The sequence below is a fragment of the Meriones unguiculatus genome, chromosome 4 (genome assembly GCF_030254825.1).
Source record: "Meriones unguiculatus strain TT.TT164.6M chromosome 4, Bangor_MerUng_6.1, whole genome shotgun sequence".
NCBI lineage: Eukaryota > Metazoa > Chordata > Mammalia > Rodentia > Muridae > Meriones > Meriones unguiculatus.
The window spans coordinates 97008223-97026976 of record NC_083352.1 but is presented as its reverse complement, the minus strand read 5'-3'; the positions used below and the strand labels follow the sequence as shown (position 1 = coordinate 97026976).

Genomic DNA, 18754 nt, shown 5'->3' with positions numbered 1-18754 from the left:
ACGGTCCAGCTCCTAAACCCGCTTTTAAAAACACGCTTGTAATCCAGCTCTGGGGAGCCAGAGACAGGGTCCCCCTGGGGCAGCCACTCTAACCTACTTGACAAGGTCCCGGCCAGTGAGAGACCCTGTCTCGGGGAAGAGAGGGTGGTGGCTGAGCCACAGCAGTCGTGTCGTCTCTGGTCCCCACACGCGTGTACAGACTTGCAGGCACCACCCGTGTGTTATTATTTAGGTGTGGACAGGGTAACAGGCCCGTCGAAAGGACACATACTGCTTGTGTCATGGCGGAGCGGGTGTGCTCCACAGACCGAGAGACAGAGAAGGGAGGTGACGAGAAGCAGGAGGCCTCAGGCCCCGAAGCTGCTTCAGGACCCGAAGCTGCTTCAGGACCCAGCGCCAGCTGAGCGTTTGCTGTCTGAGGATGCGTCCCCTCTGGAAGGGACAGCCCAAGGTGGCTTCCTCGGGGATGCCCCTCCCCCACACAGCTCCTGTTTGGAATGGGGTTGGACTCAGATGCTGGTGCTTTTGGAAAAGCTGAAGAACCTTTGGCATGAGGCAAGCAGAAGAGAGACTCCTGGGGCAGGTCCATGTGTCTGTGTCACTGTCCCTCTCTTTCCTGGACTCTGTGCTGTTGACAGTCTCTATCACATACCTTTGTCGCCATGAGCTAAGCGGTCCCAGCATTCCTCCCTCCCCACGGCAGCCTGGTGACCCCAGGGACCAAATTAAAACTATAGTAAGATGATATCACAGCTGGGAGAGGGTGCCTGGTGCAGGTGACAGGGCTCTCAGGTCCAAAGTCGGTGGAATCCAGGTGAGAGAGGAAGCTAGGCTGGAAGGAGGCTGTGTGGGCACCAGGAGACTATGGAGTAGAGGGTCAGAGCTCCCCTTTAGGACCACTGTGTCTGCCAAACAGGTCCTCTCGGCCTCGTCCCAACTGCCTGTGCTGTTTGGAAATGGGGCCTCTGGGCTCTGATAGCCACTGATGAGTGGGGCTATTATAAACTGTGATACAAGCGACAGGAACTGCCAAGTTCACTGACAATTGGTCTTGCCTGGTCTCCTTCAGAGATAGCCTGAGGCCCCCTTTACTGCTGTGACTTAATTTATTTTTATTTATTGTGCATTGTTTGTTTGGTCCATGTGAGAGTGGCCAGTCCCCTGGAACTGGAGTTACAGACAGTTATGAGCTGCCATGTGGGTGCTGGGGATTGAACCCCAGCCCTCTGGAGGAGCAGTCAGTGTTCTTAGCCGCCGAGCTATCCCTCCAGCCCCCCTTGAAGGGCTCATAGATTGCTGTGGTCTGGGGAAATGTTGCTCAGGGAAGGGACCGCTTTTTTCAGTATCTGAGGTTCTGACATAAGAAAGAAAACCGTTGTTCAATCTGGACCCAAAGAATAGAACACTACTTGGGTGTATAAGGCAGAAGTGGGGGGGAGAGGCAGGTTGCAGGCTGGCATAAAAGGGCCCCTTATCAGCCAGAAAATCCCTGGGATTAAAAGGCTGTTTGAAGAGGTGGTAGATGCAGCAGAGGCCTTGGAGAAAGGCGGGCATCCACGTGACTGGATCAAGGGTTATACTTGAACACGTATGCATTGCTGAGGCAACCCTGATGCTACCAACTCATCCCTAAGGGGTTCCGATTGGTTGACAAGCAAAGTGGACTCTAGAGGGTATGTGGTGGTCATTGCGCCAGGACCTTAGACAGCGCTCAGCACATGAGACCAAATGTGGGCTCAGTGCCGCAAACCTTTTAAATTTTTCTTAAAAGATTTATTTGACCTTTACGTGTGTGTGTGTGTGTGTGTGTGTGTGTGTGTGTGTGTACACTTGTGCGTGCGTGCATGTGTGCATAGGACGGAAGAGAGTGTTGGATCTCCCAGAGCTGGAGTTACAGCCACACAACTTGGTTACTGGGACCTGAGCCTAGGCCTCTGCTAGGTCACCCTTAACCCCTGAGTTAATACGTTAGCCCCACCCAGCTCTGTGACTTTCTTAAAAGACAGGCTGGCCTCAAACTCATGATCCTCCTGCCTCAGCTTCTTAAGTGCTAGACTCCAGCATGAATGTTCTTAGCCCACAGGCCTGTGTTTCCCTATAAAGGCCAAGAGCATTCAGAGAGAGTCGCTTAATCACTGGCTCTGCCTCTCCCTGCAGCCCAGATGCTTCGCTCCCCGGCAGGGTGGCTCAAGGACTCCAAGTTCAGTAAGACTCGGAGTTTGTCCACGGGAGCCGGAAACTCGCTGTCGGTGTTGGATACTGTGCCCTTGAAGGTCCCTTCCACTCCTGAATTTTAAGTTTGTCGCTAATGGAAATTTTAGTTTTCTGTGGATTTTATTTGCATTTTCCTGTCACCCCTCATCGATGGATGAGCAATGATCTTATGTCTGCAAAACAGATGACTAACTTATAATTGTATTCATTATCTTCCTCACTGCAACAAATTGCCTGAGGAAGGAGATATGGTTTGGGTAGGGGACGCAGTCTGTGGTAGCTGGGCAGACGCTTACTTGTATCTGGGCAGATAAGGAAACAGGTCAGAAGCAGGGTCAGGCTCTAACCTCAAGGCCCACCCCAAGTTCAGTTCCCCCAGTCAGGCCTTAAGGCTCCATCATCCCTTAAAACATCACCAGGATTTGGAGACCAAAGGCTCAAACACGAGCCTGGCCCTGCAGTGGGGGTTTCCATTGCTGTACAGTCTTCCATGCTTCCTATCAGAATCGCCCACCAAGCTCTGCTTCCCTGTCCTAAGGCCTCCCTAGCCCAGAACTATCAACTCTTCCACATTCCCACCACAAACCAGTTCTGAAGCCCCGGGACCCTCCGGCCAGGTGGAGCACGGCATCGGGCACTTCCGGGAAACAGTTTCCTTCATCAGTGACATTCCTCGTGGCTGTGATGAAACACCCAGAGGAAGCAATTTAGGGGGGTGTCTGCTTACTGTCCCCACTTCACAGATGCTGAAGCTGAGGCCTGGGAGTAAATACAACCTGCCCAAGAATCCTACAAAGTTAGCAGGAAGGTTAGATTTAAACCCAGGTCTGCCTGAGCAAGAAGCCCAACAGCGGCTCCCAGCTGGGTCATCAATGGAGAGGTAGGGGAGAGGCAGGGCAGGTGGGTGGCAGAGCTACAGCTCCCCCGGGGGGTTCACTGTGGCAACTTATTTATTTTCTTCAACGCAAGCTCTCACTGTGTGGCCCTGGATGACCTGAAACTCACCACGTGGACCAGGCTGGCCTTGAACTCACAGAGAACCCTCCTGCCCCTGCCTCCCAATTCCTAGGCTTTCAAAGGATCAAAGGGGTGCGCCACCACACCTGGCTGGATTCTCGAATCTACCCAGTGATGGTGCAGCAAGGACTTTCTCAATTGTAAGGCTGAGTTCTCGCCCTGCTGGCTCTCAGAATCTCCTGCTAAAGGCACAGTTGGGGTGAGGGAAGATGTTGTTGAGGAAGCAGGAATGAAGGATTTGGCGGGGTGGAAGTCAGGAGTGGGGCTCTGGGAGAGAGCTGAAGGTGTTCCGGAGGCCATGACTAGGCAACCCATTGTCTAAGGTAGAGGTGCTATCCCGGGAACATGGAAATGATGGGAGACAGTGTCGAGTATCATAACTAGAGCTGAGACGTGGAGGCGGGGGTCAGGCTGTGGCATTTAGCGGGCAGGGACATGGCTAAACACCTAGCAGTGAGGTCCACCTGAAACATCAATCACATCAAGGGGCGATGCTGCTGTTACAGCTCAGCAAGCGTCGCCACGGTAAGGCCCACATTGGAGACTTGCTCGCTCACCAGCCTCTGGGAGGTCGTGGGCCAGGGTTTTCCTCCTTCCCTGGAGGGGGTGCTGGTGGCAGAAGATGAGGCTCAGAGCTTGGGAGGCTGTGAGCAAGGAGATCAAACACTCCGGGAACCACTTCAGGGAGCTAGTTCAACTTTAATTCTCGAGAACGAAGGCTATATACACCTTTCGGAGTGGGTGGGGGCTCCAAGGACGGGTGTCCGTAATTGCTTAAAACCAGGCACTTCGAGAATGCCCGATTTGCACTAAACAGCAGGCCCCTATCACATGAACGGGAACGCAGTGCCTAATTATCCGATAGGCTCAGGGAGGGGAGAGCTAGCAGGGAGCTGTGTCAAAGGCCATATATCGACTGTGGTTAGGGGCGTCTGTGTCTAAAGACACCCTCCAGATGATGTCAGGCAGAGAGCAGGAGGCCCTACTGGGGAGAGGGAGTCCTGTACCATGATGGCAATGGAGCCAACTGGCCCTGGGCTATCCCAAGGCAAAGGAGCCAAGTGGCCCTGGGCTATTCCAAGGCTACGGAACCATGGAGCCATGGGTTGGTACCTCTGCAATTATAAGCCAATCATCTTTCCTACTTTTAGGTTGTTTTCTTAGGTAATTTTGTTGGAAATAAGGGAATCTTATTAACCTGTCTGGATTAAAGAGGAAAAGAGAGCTTGGCAGTGGTGGCACACGCCTTTAATCCCAGGATTCAGGAGTCAGACACAGACAGATCTCAGAATTTGAGGTGAGCCTGGTCTACAGAGTGAGTTTCAGGACTACACGGGGGTGGGGGGTGGGGAGCAAAAGACAAACTTCTAAAAATGACACCAGAACAATCAGAGGATGTGAAATGGCACCAGCTACGCCCAGGAGAGAGGTTACAACCAGGAGCCAGCAAGATGGGTGAAGGTGCTTGCTTGGGGAAGGAACCAGCGGGACACTGTTTTCAGTGAAATAAGCCCGGCGCAAAGAGGCCACGACGCACAGGTCTCAGCAGCAGGTGGAATCTGAGACGCAACTTGAGAAAGGAATGTGCTGGTGGTTATCAAGGGCTGGGAGAAGCAGAGAGCTGAGGAGGTGGGAATTGGATTGGGGTGGGGTGGGAATAAATTCAGGAAAGCTTGAAGACGATTAAAAATAGATTTTTTTTTTTTTTTACTGTTATCCTAGCAAAAGTATGAGAGAAAAAGCAAAAGCACATGACATAAGGTGAACACGACGAACTTGGTCTCTCTAGGGCAATGTGTACATCTTTACGACTTCCGTGACGTAAATACGTACAATATCAGGCTCTTCAAAGACAGTTATTCTGTCAGCAAGTGAACTTCCTTGACTTAGTCAAAGGAGACGGGCCAAACAGAAGAGCCCGGGTGAGGGAAGGAGTCTGGGCCAGCGAGATGGCTCAGCGAGTGAAAGGAACCTGCAACCAGGCCTGATGACCCGAGTTCCGTCCCTCAGCCCCACAGGGCGGAAGGAGGGAACCGACTCCTGAAGTTGTTCTGTGACCTCCACATGCGTGCGCACACATGCGTGTGCACGTTCTCGCATGCACACATGCACACACTAAATATAAATACCAAAAATTTTAAAAAGGAATCTGTGATGGATGGATGGATGGATGGATGGATGGATGGATGAAGGAGTGAGTGAATGAATGAGTGAGTGATGAATGAATGAATCTGTCTGGCTCCCCGGGTGGTTGGAGTCCCAGCAGTGCTACGTAACCGAGTTTATCCCAACTGGCAGAAAAAAATAGTTCAGCCAATGGATGAGGTTTTTTTGGTTTTGTTTTTTTCTCTGATCACAAAGCTTTCTTAATCCTTTACCCTGCACAAACTGTTCTACACTGGAACCCAGTAACCCAGTGAGGGGCGGAGCCTACAGCCCTACCCCCACACTTGGGATGCTCCTTGATTCCCCTCCCTGTCTCTGGAGGAGAAGAAAGACACTGAAGCTAGGGTGAGGCCTGGGCATGGCTCAGGAGGCAGCAAGGTCAAGTCCCTGGGTTCAGAGCCAGCGCCAAAATAAATGAGCCTATTGGAAGGTGAGGGCTGGCAAGTGGGTAAGGAGGCTTGCTGCAAAAGGCTGCAGATGCAAACCTAGTCCCTGGAGCCCATGGCAGTGTGGAAGGAGAGACTCAATCCAGAGTGTCCTGCGGGCTCCACGTGTGCTATGTGATGTGTGCACCTGCACACATTATGTGCACACAATAATAATAAAACTTTCAAGTGATAAATACCACAGAAAGGGGAAAGCCTAGCTTGATGTCATCCTTGAAGGATGAACGGGAAACTGCTTTTTAAAAAATATTTTTTAGTTACAGCAAAATATTTGTAGTAACAAATTTTATCATCTTGCTGCTTGTGACAACACATCTGTAATCCCTGATAGAAAGGTAGGGGGATTAGGAGTTCAAGGCCAGCCTTGGCCCATGTGAGACTCTGTATCCAAAAAAAAGGGAAAGCAAAGAATTAACCACTTTCAGTGCAGCAGTCACCAACATCCGGCTACACGGATCTTTTCCAATCCCCAAGTCTGTCCCCTTAATTAAAGGGTGCCATTCTGTCCCCCTCCCCCACCAACTAACTCTCTGGCAATCACCATGCTACTCTGTGTCTTTGAAAACACACCTACTTGGGCGCGTTGTCCAAGCAGCCTCCCAAAGTAGCTCGAGAGTGACTCAGTTCTCGTCGCATCCTGCCTTCAGCTTCGCTCTGGCGGCAGCATGGACCCAAACGTTTTTCCCTCTTGAGGCTGAATAGTAGTCCAGTTGCATAGATATACCACACTTATCTGTCTGTTGATGGATATGGGCTGTCTCGTGTTTTGGCAACTACCTATAACATCACGATGCACATGGGCATGCAAACGCCTCTTTTGGGTGTCATTTCTTAGTATCTATGGGAATCGGGTTCCAGAACCTTCCATGGAAACCACGGTCTGTGGGTACTCGGGTGGCGTGAAACGGTGCGGAATTTGCACATGACCTCCGCACATCCTCCTGCATGGCTAAATTACTCACAGTCCCTGTCACTGGGGACAGCGTCACTGGGGACATGGAGACAGACTGGTTGAGAGAATGATAACAGTACCAGCCTGAGGGTGCTCTGTTTTGGACCTGTGGCTGGTTGATCCTGTGGATACAGACCCCAGGCACGTGGAGCTGCTAGAGCAGGCAGGTACCCTATTCTTGAGTTTCTGCGGCCCCACCGACTGTTTCACGGTAGCCAAGCCATTTGCCGTCCCCACAGGCAGGGTGAGGAATCGTGACCTTTCCTTGCCTGCGTCTTCTGGCCTGGGTTTGTTTGTTTAGGACTTACACTAGCCAGCAGGTGTGTGTGTGTGAGAAGGAGTGTGGACAGGAGGCCACCGGAAGCTCATGAGCAGGTGACAGCATTATCCGACATCTAAAAAGTCCCTCTGGGGATAGAGCAACGATGAGCTGTTCCCAGTGCCTCACTGTCCTCTGTGGGCACCCACACACGTGTGCACATACTCACGCACAGACACACACGCACATGGAGATTTTTTATTATTATTATTAAATCTAAAACGAAAAAATGCTCCTGTTGCTGTGCTGAGAACAGGCTGTTTGGAGGCAAGGACATGAAGGGGTTGGCCAGCAAGGAGACAAATCCTGCTGAGAACAGATGGGGGCCTGCCTGTGGGATCTGGTGACTGGAGTGGGAATGACACTGAGACCCAAGAGCAGTGAGACTTCCTGAAGACTGGACATGTGTGAGAGAGACAAGAGCCAAAGTTGACCCACCTAGAATGGAGGTGTGGCCATCATGGAAGGGGAGCCGCAGAGGGGAGGGGTCATGAGTGGAGTGGTGCCTGGTGGCTAGGGTCTCTTGCTGATCTTGCAGGGAACCAGGGGTCTCTCCCCAGCACTGTGGCGCTGAAAGCACCACATTCTCCAGGAACTAGGGTTCTAGGGGCTCCGAAGATCTTTTCTGGCCTCTGAGGGCTCCTCCATACAGTGCACACAAAACTCATGCAGACACACACACATTTAAAATATATATAAAAGCAGGCTCCCAACCTCACAGATGAGCACCTAGCTCTGGGATGATGAAGTCAAAGGCCAAAACAAACAAACAAACAAACAAACAAACAAACAAACCCACTATGGTGCTAAATGTCCGAGGCAGGATTTGAACCCAACACTGCCTGGCTTGGATCTTCTGTTTATCAGTTACTGAAGCCAGGAGAAGTGAGAAAAGGGCTCATTGAGCTGTCAGACTCATGCTCCATCGAGAAGACAGGAAATGTAAAAAGAGAGAGACTGTGGGCAGAACATGAAGACCTAACTTCAAAGCATCCTTTAAGGCCCTGAATGTCCCAGCCTGGTGGTCTTTTGCAAGACGCACCAAGCTCTTCCCCCTCAGGCCTTTTCCTTGCAAAGTCTCCTCTTTCTGGAATGCTCCACACTGGGAGTGTTCCTGAATGGTTCCTATCCATGGGTGGAAGCTCTCCTTGATCTCATCACTGTCTAGAATCAGGATCCCCGCAGAGCCCTAGGCTGCACATTTCAAACCCTTCTCAAAGCTCTGAGTGTGACACACTCAATGCCCACCTCTTCTCCCAGGCCGGGGCCGCACAGCAGAACCGGGGGAACCTGTGAGGTTACAGGAATGGCCTGGATGTGCCCCACAGCCCCTAGCCACAGGCGGCCACTGAAGGGTGGCGAGCGTTTGGAAACATAGAGGCAGATTTTGTGTATTTATTTACACTGTGTGTTTATCCCAGTCAGCTTTAGCTGTCAGTTGGACACAGCCCGAGAGAACAGCCTCAGCTGGGAGGTTGCCCGGATCAGGTTGGCCTGTGTGCCTGCCTCTCGGTGGGGACCTATCTTGGTTGTTAATTGATGTAGGAAGGTTCAGCCCACTGTGGGCGGTGGCACCATTCTCTAGGTAGGCAGTTCTGAACCGCGTAAGGAAGCCAGCTGAGTACAGGCTGGTCGGCAGGTCAGAAAGCATCGTCCTCCATGGTTCCTGCTGTACTTTGGTTGTGAAGTGACTTGCCGGGTTGGAGGTAACCCTGCTTGGAACGACAGGTGGGCTGCTTTGAGTTCCTGCCTTGACTTCCCTCGGTGACTGTCTGGGATGTGGGCCTGAGGCCAGATAAACCCTTTCCTCCTCTATAGTGCAGGGATTATACAGCCAATTACAGCAGCAGAAATGTAAGCAGATCACTGTTACTCTGCGTAAATGATTTCACATGTAAATTGTATAATTTATCTTAAGCATACGCGGCCAGAGGCTCTCATGCTGACCGCAGACTGCAGCTCCCTCAAGGCACGGACCTTTCAACTTACTCACCCAGCCAGTCCTTCGTACCAAGGATTGTATCAAAGTTAAACGACTGAGTGCCCGGGCATGGTGGCACACACTTTTAATCCCAGCACTCCGGAGGCGGAGCCGGGCAGACCTCAGTAAGCTCTGGGACAGCCTGGTCTACATAGTGAGTTCCAGGACAGGCACAGCCACCCGAGGGCTGGGAAGGCAGATCTGTGGCAGGGTTCTTGTTTAGCCTGCATGGGCTAAACCCTGGGCACCATCTCCATCACTGAAAAGAAAAACCACTAGCCTGGAAAGGGGAACCCTCACAAGCCTGCCTCTCATGGGTCCATGAGGAGAAGAATGACGCGCAAGCTTTCAGCTGCCCACCCGTGTCACCCGTGACCTGTGTCCCCTGCGGGCAGCAGGTGAACAACAAGGACCGTTTGCCGCCTCAACTGGGCCGTCCCAGAACTGTGCAGCAGGCCTCCAGGCACACCAGAAGACTGCTCGCTCAGAAAGGCTCGCTCACTCCCCTCCTCAACCCGGCAATCTGCTTACGGGCTTATGGCCTATTAGTGTCCAACCTCCCACAGGACCAAGTCTGTTTCAGAGGCTGCTTCTGCCAGCAGTCTGAATTTTTTTTTTTTAAACCATATCGCTCTCGGGAAATCTGCTGCCTGCAATCTGCACATAATAGATGCAGGGTATGGTCTGGGAAACATCTCAGTCGTGCTGTGTAGCCCACTCACATTCACAGGGCTGCCTGTTTCTTTCAGCTTCTTTGTTTTTATAAACGGAGGTCAGGGCATTTACAGGCTAAGTCTGACTTCATTCAAATCTATCTGGAGCCTGTCCTTTTAAAAACGAATTTTGGTTTTGTCATTTATACGTGTGCGGGCCTGTATGTCACATGTGTGCGGGTGCCCTCAGAGGGCAGAAAGGGCATCAGGTGTCTGGAGCTGGGGTTACTGGTGTTTGTGAGCCGCCAAACTTGGGTGCTGGGAGCCAAGCTCTGTCCCCTGGAAGAGCAGCAAGTATTCTTTACAGCCGAGCCATCTCTCCAGCCCTGGAGGCTTTTAAGCAGCAAATTTTTGGGAGTTGAACAACAGTGAGCTACATGATTACCTTTTATAAACGTTTCAGATTTGATGACAATGGTCAATGGCTAATGTCTATCGCTGTGTTGTCAAGCCCTCAGCACACATCTCATTTAGCCTTCATAGTAAACACGTGGACCAAGTATTATGACAGTCATTTCCTTTCGGGGATTGAACCTGAGAACTCCAGAGCACCAGCCACACACCTCCATCTGTCCCTGTCTGTCCCTGTCACTCTGCAGCTAGAGAAACTGGGTCTTAGAAAGCTTAATTGACTTGGGGTCAAGATTTGAACCCAAGGGGGCTGGAGAGATGGCTCAGAGGTTAGGAGCACTGGCTGCTCTTCCTAAAGGTCCTAAGTTCAATTCCCAGCAACCACACAGTGGCTCACAACCATTTATAAATGCAATTCTGTGCCCTCTTCTGGTCTGCAGGCACACATGCAGGAAGAATAATGTATAAATAATAAATCAATAAATCTTAAAAAAATTTTGAACCCAAATCTGCCTGGCTCAGGGCCAGTGTTCTCTGACAGTATACATGTTAACCTTTTTTTTTTTTTTAATAAATAGCTAGTACATGTCCTTCTATCTATAAGACACTAAGAAAGTTTTTTGTTTTTTGTTTTTTGTTTTTTGAGGTAAGAGTCCAGACAGCAGGGTTTCTCTGTATAGCCCTGGTTGTCCTGGAACTCTCTTTGTCAAACAGGCTGGCCTTGAACTCATAGAGTTCCACTTGCCTCTGTGTCTCGAGTGCTGAGATTAAAGGTGTGCACCACTACTGCCTTGCTTATTATTATTATTATTATTATTATTATTATTATTATTATTATGTTTTTTGAGATATGCTGTGGCTTAGGCTGGCTTAGAATCTGTGCTTTTCTAGCCTCAGTCCCCCAAGTGCTGGGATTACAGGACAGGCCCACATCTCTAGACCCAACTTCATTTAATTGCATATGTAAGTTTCCTTATTGTCCCTGTTCCTTTCTGTATATTTAGTGCTAGGGATGAGACCCAAGGCCTCGTGCACGGTAGGCAAGTGCTCTCAATGAGCCACAACACAGTTCCCTAATTTTCACTCTTTCTTAGTTGTGGAAAGAATCAGTATGTAATATCATACCTATACATTAATAAGCTAAAGGGACATACTTGTTTTGCCAAGTTCACATACTCTGATGGTCTTTGAAAATCCATTCCACTAAAGCCAGCATTCCAATACATGTTCTTTTTTTTTTTTTTTCCAATACACGTTCTTATTCTGACCACCAAACACTGTTTCAATTTGTGAGTTATGGTTTTATTGGAGGAAATTGTTTGGCTCTGTGAACACAATGTTTGAGCTTAGTGAGAGAGGCATGATTTCCTGGAGGGGTCTGTACCTAACCCTAACCTTAACCTAACCTAACCCTAACCCAACCCTAACCTAACCCTAACCCAACCCTAACCTAACCCTAACCTTAACTTAACCTAACCCTAACCCTAACCTAACCCTAACATTGATATTTTTGGGTGTATGGTACATGGATTTGGGGGTATTAGAAATGGGCACCCTTTGCCATTGTGAAATAACGCTGTCATTAGTTGTCATTATGCATCTATTAACCAAAGCTAAAAAGTACAATTTAAATTAACGAAAACTGTGCGATGAAAATTAATTTTACCCGAGTTGAGAAGCCAATGTGACAACCCCCGTGAGTACTCAGAGCCTCAGAGAGCAGGCTCAGCCACACTAGAAATCGCTTGGGAGAATTTTTCAGTAGCTTGAGGAGGGGGCGGTACACACCATTTTTAAAGTCAGCAACACACACACATGCTAACAATATCCAGTCCTTTCCAGTAGACCCGACTGGGATTGATTTTCACCTGCCAAACGACTAGGGAGTCTGAAAATTAAAACAGGAGCCCCGGAAATATTCTCCTTCGTGCCCCCATTCAGACTCCTGCAATTTGCTTAACAAATCACCACTGCTGTGGCAGGAAAAACATCTGTAAGTCCCTCTGACGGCCGCTGTCTTTCCCACCGCCATTCTCTGTCCCCCGCCCCCAAGATTCTTAGAGTGAACTGGGTATGCCGAGGCTTACTCTAGCTAGCTCTCCCCCAAACCCTTCATTCAGAAGGCAGGAGTCTCCAGCTGCTGCTCACAGCCCTCTCATTCACATGCTTCACAAACAGCCAACTGCCCCAGCCTCTCCTCTAGGAAGGCATCCTTGCTCTTTAGAAAGCAGTTTGCAACATCACAACGCTCCTTTCCAAAAGACCTTGCAGGGGGGAAGATTAGGAATTGCACAGTATGAGAGGAAGGCTGGAAAGGACAGATGTCAGCCCTCGTTAATTCAGCCCACATTTCCAAACAACATCCAACGCGTTCTCACAGCATAGACCTCGAAAACCCCTTTCGGGGTTGAGAGCGATTTCCAAGGGAAAACACAGACACGAAGGATTCTCACAAGGTCTTGACAGATCTGGGTGGGAAATGAAGCCGGGCTAGGAAAATGGCTTGTCTCCTCCAGGCCCGATTCTTCCGTCTGTAACAGCCTTTTCCAATTCAAGAGGCCGTGTGGGGATGCACCCCTGCAGGCTCTTCTAAAGGGCGCCCCGCCTGCCTCCCTTCGCCCCCGCGGTACTCACGGCAACTGCCTGAGCTGGAACAGGTCCTCCTCCATGTCCGCGCTGCGCCAGGGCGAGCCTGGGCATGACCCCTTACATGGTGGAGCGGGGCCGGCGCTCCGGCTTTCAGCACCGGGATGCCGGACAGCTCCTCCGCTCCCTCCCTGGGCTGCTGCTGGGGGAGGGAGGCCTGCCCGGGAGACAAAGCCGCCGCCGCCGGGAGACCGACGGGAGTGGGCGGAGGACGAGGGGAGGGCTGCGCGGTGGAGGGGGCGGGGCGAGCCCTGCTGCTCCCAGGAGCCCACGGTCCGCTGACTGGGGTGTCTGCCGGGCACCCCGGCCTGCTAGATGAAGCCTCCCTGGCTGAATATCTGTAAGGATTTATTAACGTTGTCGGTATGATGTTCTGGTAGTTTAAGCTCTAGAACGGAGTATGGATTTTGGGGGGTGAGCACTTACTCAGCGACAGTAACATGCTGATGACAGACGGTTTGGAAAGACTGATAGCAGAGAGACGAGGACCTAGGAAAAGATGGTGTTGATTCTGAAGGCCAGAAGGCAGAAGGAAGGGTAACAGTCTTTCAGCAAGCATTGTGATCTCCGCAGCCTCACTGGAGAACCAAAGGTGAAGGGCAAAGCCCCTGCCTTGAGGCCCTTCCTTTTGAATCCAGGCACTTCATCTGCTTTAGAACGTCAGCTCCTTCATCTTTCTTGCCTGTGTCCCAAGTGTCCAGAGGAGTGTGCCTGGCACACAGAGCATGCTCAGTGAAACATCCATCATGACTGGGTGAGGTGCTATAAGGGAGGGTGAAACAGGAGGCTCACGAGTTCAAAGCCACGCCGACTGGTTTACTGGCAGGTTGAGGGACAGATGGGCACATATCAAAACCGTGTCTCAAAAGTTAAACGAGCTAGGCATGGTGCCACACAGCTTTGATCCCAGCACTTGGAGGTAGAGGCAATGAATCTCTGTGAATTCCAGACCAGCTAGAGCTGCAGAGTGAGCTGCCACTGAGATAGAGACACAGAGAGAGAGCTACTAGTGAGTGATTCTCAATTCAAGTTGCCTGTAATCACTTGACTCCAGCCAAGACAATGTAGCCTCCTGGGAGTGGGCCTGGTGTTAGCTCCTCAGAAGCCTAGAGTGGAAACTTCTGGTCTTAGTGTGAATAAATGGGGAAAAGAGAAAAATATTCAACTACCAAGATGGTGGCTTCCCTGCTTCCCACATAACAAGAGCCATGATTGCGTGGAGGATCACAGGGACATAAGGAAGAGAGAAATATTCTTTTCTAATTTTTTGTAACATGTTTGTGTGTGCATGCGTGTGTGTTGCGGGGTACCCCTAGAAGTCAGAAGAGGGTATTTGATTCCTTGGAGTTTGAGTTTCAGAACCATGGAGCAGGCCCTCTGGAAGAACAGCAAAGGCTCTTAGTCGCTGAGCCATCTCTACAGCCCCCACCACCTTTAAATATATAAAAATTTACATATAAATTTATATATTACATATACATTTTATATGTATGGGTGTTTGCCTGCAAGTATGTCTGTGCACCATGGGCATGCAGTGCCCACAGAGGCCAGAAGAGGGCGTAGGACCTCCTGAAACTGAAGATACAAGCGCTTATGAGCCACCGCGTGGGTGCTGGGAGCCAAACTTGGATCCTCTGGAGGAGCAGCCAAGGCTCTCAACCTTCTCTACAGTCTCTTCCCCAAACCATTTTTATTCTATTTTTTAGCTTTAGTATTAACAAAATGGAAGAGGAGTTGGTATGGTGTACAAGGACACCCGTCAGAGAACCGGAAGCCATCATTACTTAACACACCCTCAAGCTCCAGACAGTCAGACGGACAACACACACTCTAGAACCCCGAGTCAGGTGTCGTGGCTCAGACCTGCGGTCCTCACCCTTGCTAGACTGAAGTTAGCCATGAGTTTGAGGCCAGCTAGGTCTACAAAGTGAGATCTTGTCTCAGAAGCATAAAAGCCAGGGGATAGAGAAATGGCCCCATGGTTAAGAACACTGGCTGCTGTTCCAGAGGATCTGAGTTTGGTTCCCTGCACCAATTTGGGTGGCCCACAACTGCCTATAACTCCAATTCCAAGGGATCTGATGTACATTTGCACACAGGTGAGCACACACACACACACACACACACACACACACATACACACACTTATTCACACACACATAGATACACAGAGAGACACAGACACACAGAGAGACACACAGACATAGACACAGAGACAAACAACAGAGAGACACTCACACACATAGACATACAGAGAGAGACACACTCACACAGAGAATGAAAGATTAAATTAAGTGGAAACAACAAAAACAGAAAACAAAACAATCAAACAAAAACCTTGAACATCTTGAGCAGGTCTCCCGAACACCCAGGGTGTTCTTCACCTCTGCGGTTTCCAAGATTCTTCACAAACATTCCCGTGGAACAGGTTATGCTCTGTCCTCTTGTGACAGACGAGGAAACAGGACTCAGAACAGTGAATGAGTCACATGCTGACATTCAGCTGGGTAGGGGTCTACCAGAAACTAAGGCTCAGTCTGTTTCTGTACCCTCAAGCCCAGGATTTCTTTGAGATTCTTAAGCAACATTATCCTTTGTGGGTTTAGTAGAAGATCCGAGTTACCGGAACACTGGATAACTAACTAAAATAAATTGAAAACTGAGAAAATATTTATGGTGTGACAGTCAGCTTGCATTGCTGTGACAAAATATCTGGGATAAACAAATACTTGAAAGGTAGAAAGAGGTCTTTTGCTTTTTTTTTTTTTTCTCAAATGTTCAGGGATGTCAGTCCACACTCATTCAGTCTGGGATGAGATGAGAGGATCATTGCAAAAGCCAGTGACAGAGAAATGTAGCTTGTGCTGTGACAACCAGGAGGCCGAGAGGAAGGGGCTGGAGTCCAGATACAACCTTCAGAAGCTCAATACCAGGGCTGCAGAGACTGAGACCCCAGTTCAGCTCCTAGCACCCACAATAGGAGGCTCCCAGCCGCCTGTAACTAGGATGCCACTGGATCTGATGCCCTCTTCTGGCCTCCTCAGGCACTGCACACACACACACACACACACACACACACACACACACACACATTCCACCCCCAGCACACAGTTTCAAACAATAAATATGAAAAATTAAAAAGCATCCTCCCAGAAACTAGTCCCTCCCACAAGGCTCCAGCTCCTAACATTTCCCCTGACTCCCAAAATCGGGAACACCTGGATCCCACGCTTTTCACACACAGACACCACCTACATCATAGTTCTAGAGCTCTGAACTATCACTCATCATTTATTGTCTGAGTGGTTTCTATTAACTCATTTGTAACCACTTCTCTTTCCACATGCGAACAACTGTGGTATGTGTGTATGCTTGTGTTCACATGTGTGGGGTTGTGCATGTGTGTGCAGGTGCATGCCTTTGTGTGTGTGCATGGGTGTGGAGGCACAAGGTTGCCATCCACTGTCTTCTTTGGCTGTTCTCTCCAAGGCCTTTTACTTGAATCCAGAGCTAGGCGTTTGCTCTTGGGATTCCTTGCACACCAGGCCTTCAGGGAGACCTCCACTCCACTGGCCTTTGATGTGGGTTCTGGGGATTCAAAGTGTGGCCTTTTTGGTTGCACATCGAGTGTTCTACCCACTGAGCCATCCCCCTATTCTGCCGTGGCTACTTTTTTACCTCCCACTGGTTAGTTACAGCTTGCCCCAGCCATACTCATTTGTAAAGTCTACCCCACATCTGCTCTATACCACATTTGCTGGCCATAGCTGAGTGGTTCAGGAGGTAGACACTGTCCTAAAGGCATCCGATGCAGGGCTGGGGGTGGCTTGCCTGGCATACCATGGAGTTCTAGGTTCCATCCCCAGCACTCACTTGAAACTGGCTATGCGGTATAGGCCTGTAATCCAGAACTCAGGAAGATCAGGAATCTAAGTTCTTTATTTTTATTTTTGGTTTTTCGAGACAGGGTTTCTCTGTGTAGTCCTGGCTCTCCTGGGGCTCCCTTTATAGACCAAGCTGGCTTCAACGTTAGAGATTCACTTGCCTCTGCCTCCTGAGTGCTGGGATTAAAGGTGTACACCACCACCCTTGTGTTTTTAAGTTAAATTAGTTGATTATGGGTAGCACCATTCCCTAGGCAGAAGGACCTGAATAGAGTAAGAGTGGAGAAATCAAATGAGCACAACAAGCAAGCAAGAAAGCCCACACACATTCATCTTTATCACCTCCACCGCCACCACCACCACCATCATCATCATCATCGCTCTGCTCCTGGTTGTTGATACCATGTGACTTCACATTCCTGCCACCACGGTTTCCCTAAAACACGACTTTAGTCAGGAATTGTGAGCTTAAGAGAACCCGTTTGTGGACTGGACTGATGGCTCAGAGGTTAAGAGCACTGGCTGCTCTTCCAAAAGTCCCGAGTTCAATTCCCATGATGGCTCACAACTATCTATAATGAGATCTGCTGCCCTCTTCTGGCCTACAGGCACACATGCAGGCTGAACACTGTATACATAACAAATAAATCAATCTTAAAAGAAAAGAAAGAAACCTTTGTTTCCTCGGTTGATTTTGTCAGGCTATTTTATCACAGCAACAGAAGTGAAACTAGAACAGATTTCCCCTGCACTACAGTGTCTGTCCTCAATGTAATCAAAAGCAAGAGCTTGAGCAGATACTTGTGCACCAGTGTTTAAAAGCAATGCTATTCACAGAAGCTGAAAAGTAGGACATGGGGTGTAGCTCAGTGGGGAGAGTGCTTGTCTCCCGTGCATGAAGTCCTGGGTTCAATTCCCAATAGTGAGTAAAAGTGGCCTTGGTGGTTCCTGTCACATAGAAGGCTTCCTAAAAATGGCAGTATGTCCCTCACACCACTGAACTGCACAGTTATAAACTGGGCTGTGAGATGGCCCAGCAGGGAGGTTGGAACACATACACTGGAAAGAGAGAACGAAGTCCCTCAGGTTGTCTTCTGACTTCCACGTGTATGTCATGACACACGCCTCCCAATAAATAAATGTCATAATTTTTTAACTGGCTAAAAATGGTGCAGTTGGTATAGAAGACAATATAGAAGTGTCTAAAACATAAAGAGAATTATCATATAAATCTATAATCCCATTACTTGGTAGAGGATCAGAAACAGACCGGTAGTTACTAGAGCGGAAGAGGGAGAGGGACAGTGGCTCGACCCACACAGTTCGGTTTTGAGAAGAGAGTGTAAGCATCTGCTGAACAGCAACGTCCTCGTGCCAGACAGGAAGCCAAAAATTCTAACACACGAATTAATCGGTTGACTAATTAAATGTATGACAGAGAGCTTTATCAGCTGCTAAGTATCTGGTTTGTGTCCATGTTTTGCTGTTTTGAAGAGCGATTCCACAAACATTTGTGTGGGACTGTGTAGGACTTCCTATGAACCTAATAGAAACAGCTTTCTAAGACATTGCATTTTAATTTACTGCTTGTGTGTGTCTGTGCACTTGTTTGTCCATGTGTATATGCATGTATGTCTGTGCACGTGTGCATGTGTGCATTCAAGTGTGTTTGTGTATATATATATTTATGTGTGTATGTGTTGCATGTATGTGTATATGTGTGTGCTTGTAATGTGCATGTGTGTATGTGTGTGTGCGTGCACGTATGTGTGCGAGTAGGTATGCGTGTGTTTGTGTATTTGTGCGCACGCGCGCACCACAGCGCACACAGGAAGGTCTGGACAGCTTGGCTCTTTTCTACCATCCGGTCCTGCGGACTAAACTCAGGTCGTGAGATTTGGGGGCAGGTGCTTTCACCGGCAGAGCTATCTCGCCAGCCCCACATTTCTTTTCTTTTCTTTTTTTAAACCAAAGATGAAACCATCTACGTTTTTAAATTGCCAGTTTAATAACAGCCTCTCCACATGAAAACACGATCCGAGCTCTGTCCTGAAGGCGGAGCGTC

General features: G+C 49.4%; 1 protein-coding gene across 2 annotated transcripts in view; it reads right to left on the bottom strand.

Annotated features, from left to right (window-relative positions):
* The window catches only part of Svop (SV2 related protein), a 61897-nt gene extending 48418 nt beyond the window's left edge, over positions 1–13479 (bottom strand). For both annotated transcript variants that reach the window (XM_021634779.2, XM_060382587.1), the window contains exon 1: positions 12794–13479. In XM_021634779.2, coding sequence (XP_021490454.1) covers positions 12794–12828 — 35 coding nt within the window. In that variant the 5' untranslated portion in view covers positions 12829–13479. The remainder of the gene's footprint in view (positions 1–12793) is intronic.
* Between the last annotated feature and the right edge of the window lie 5275 nt (positions 13480–18754).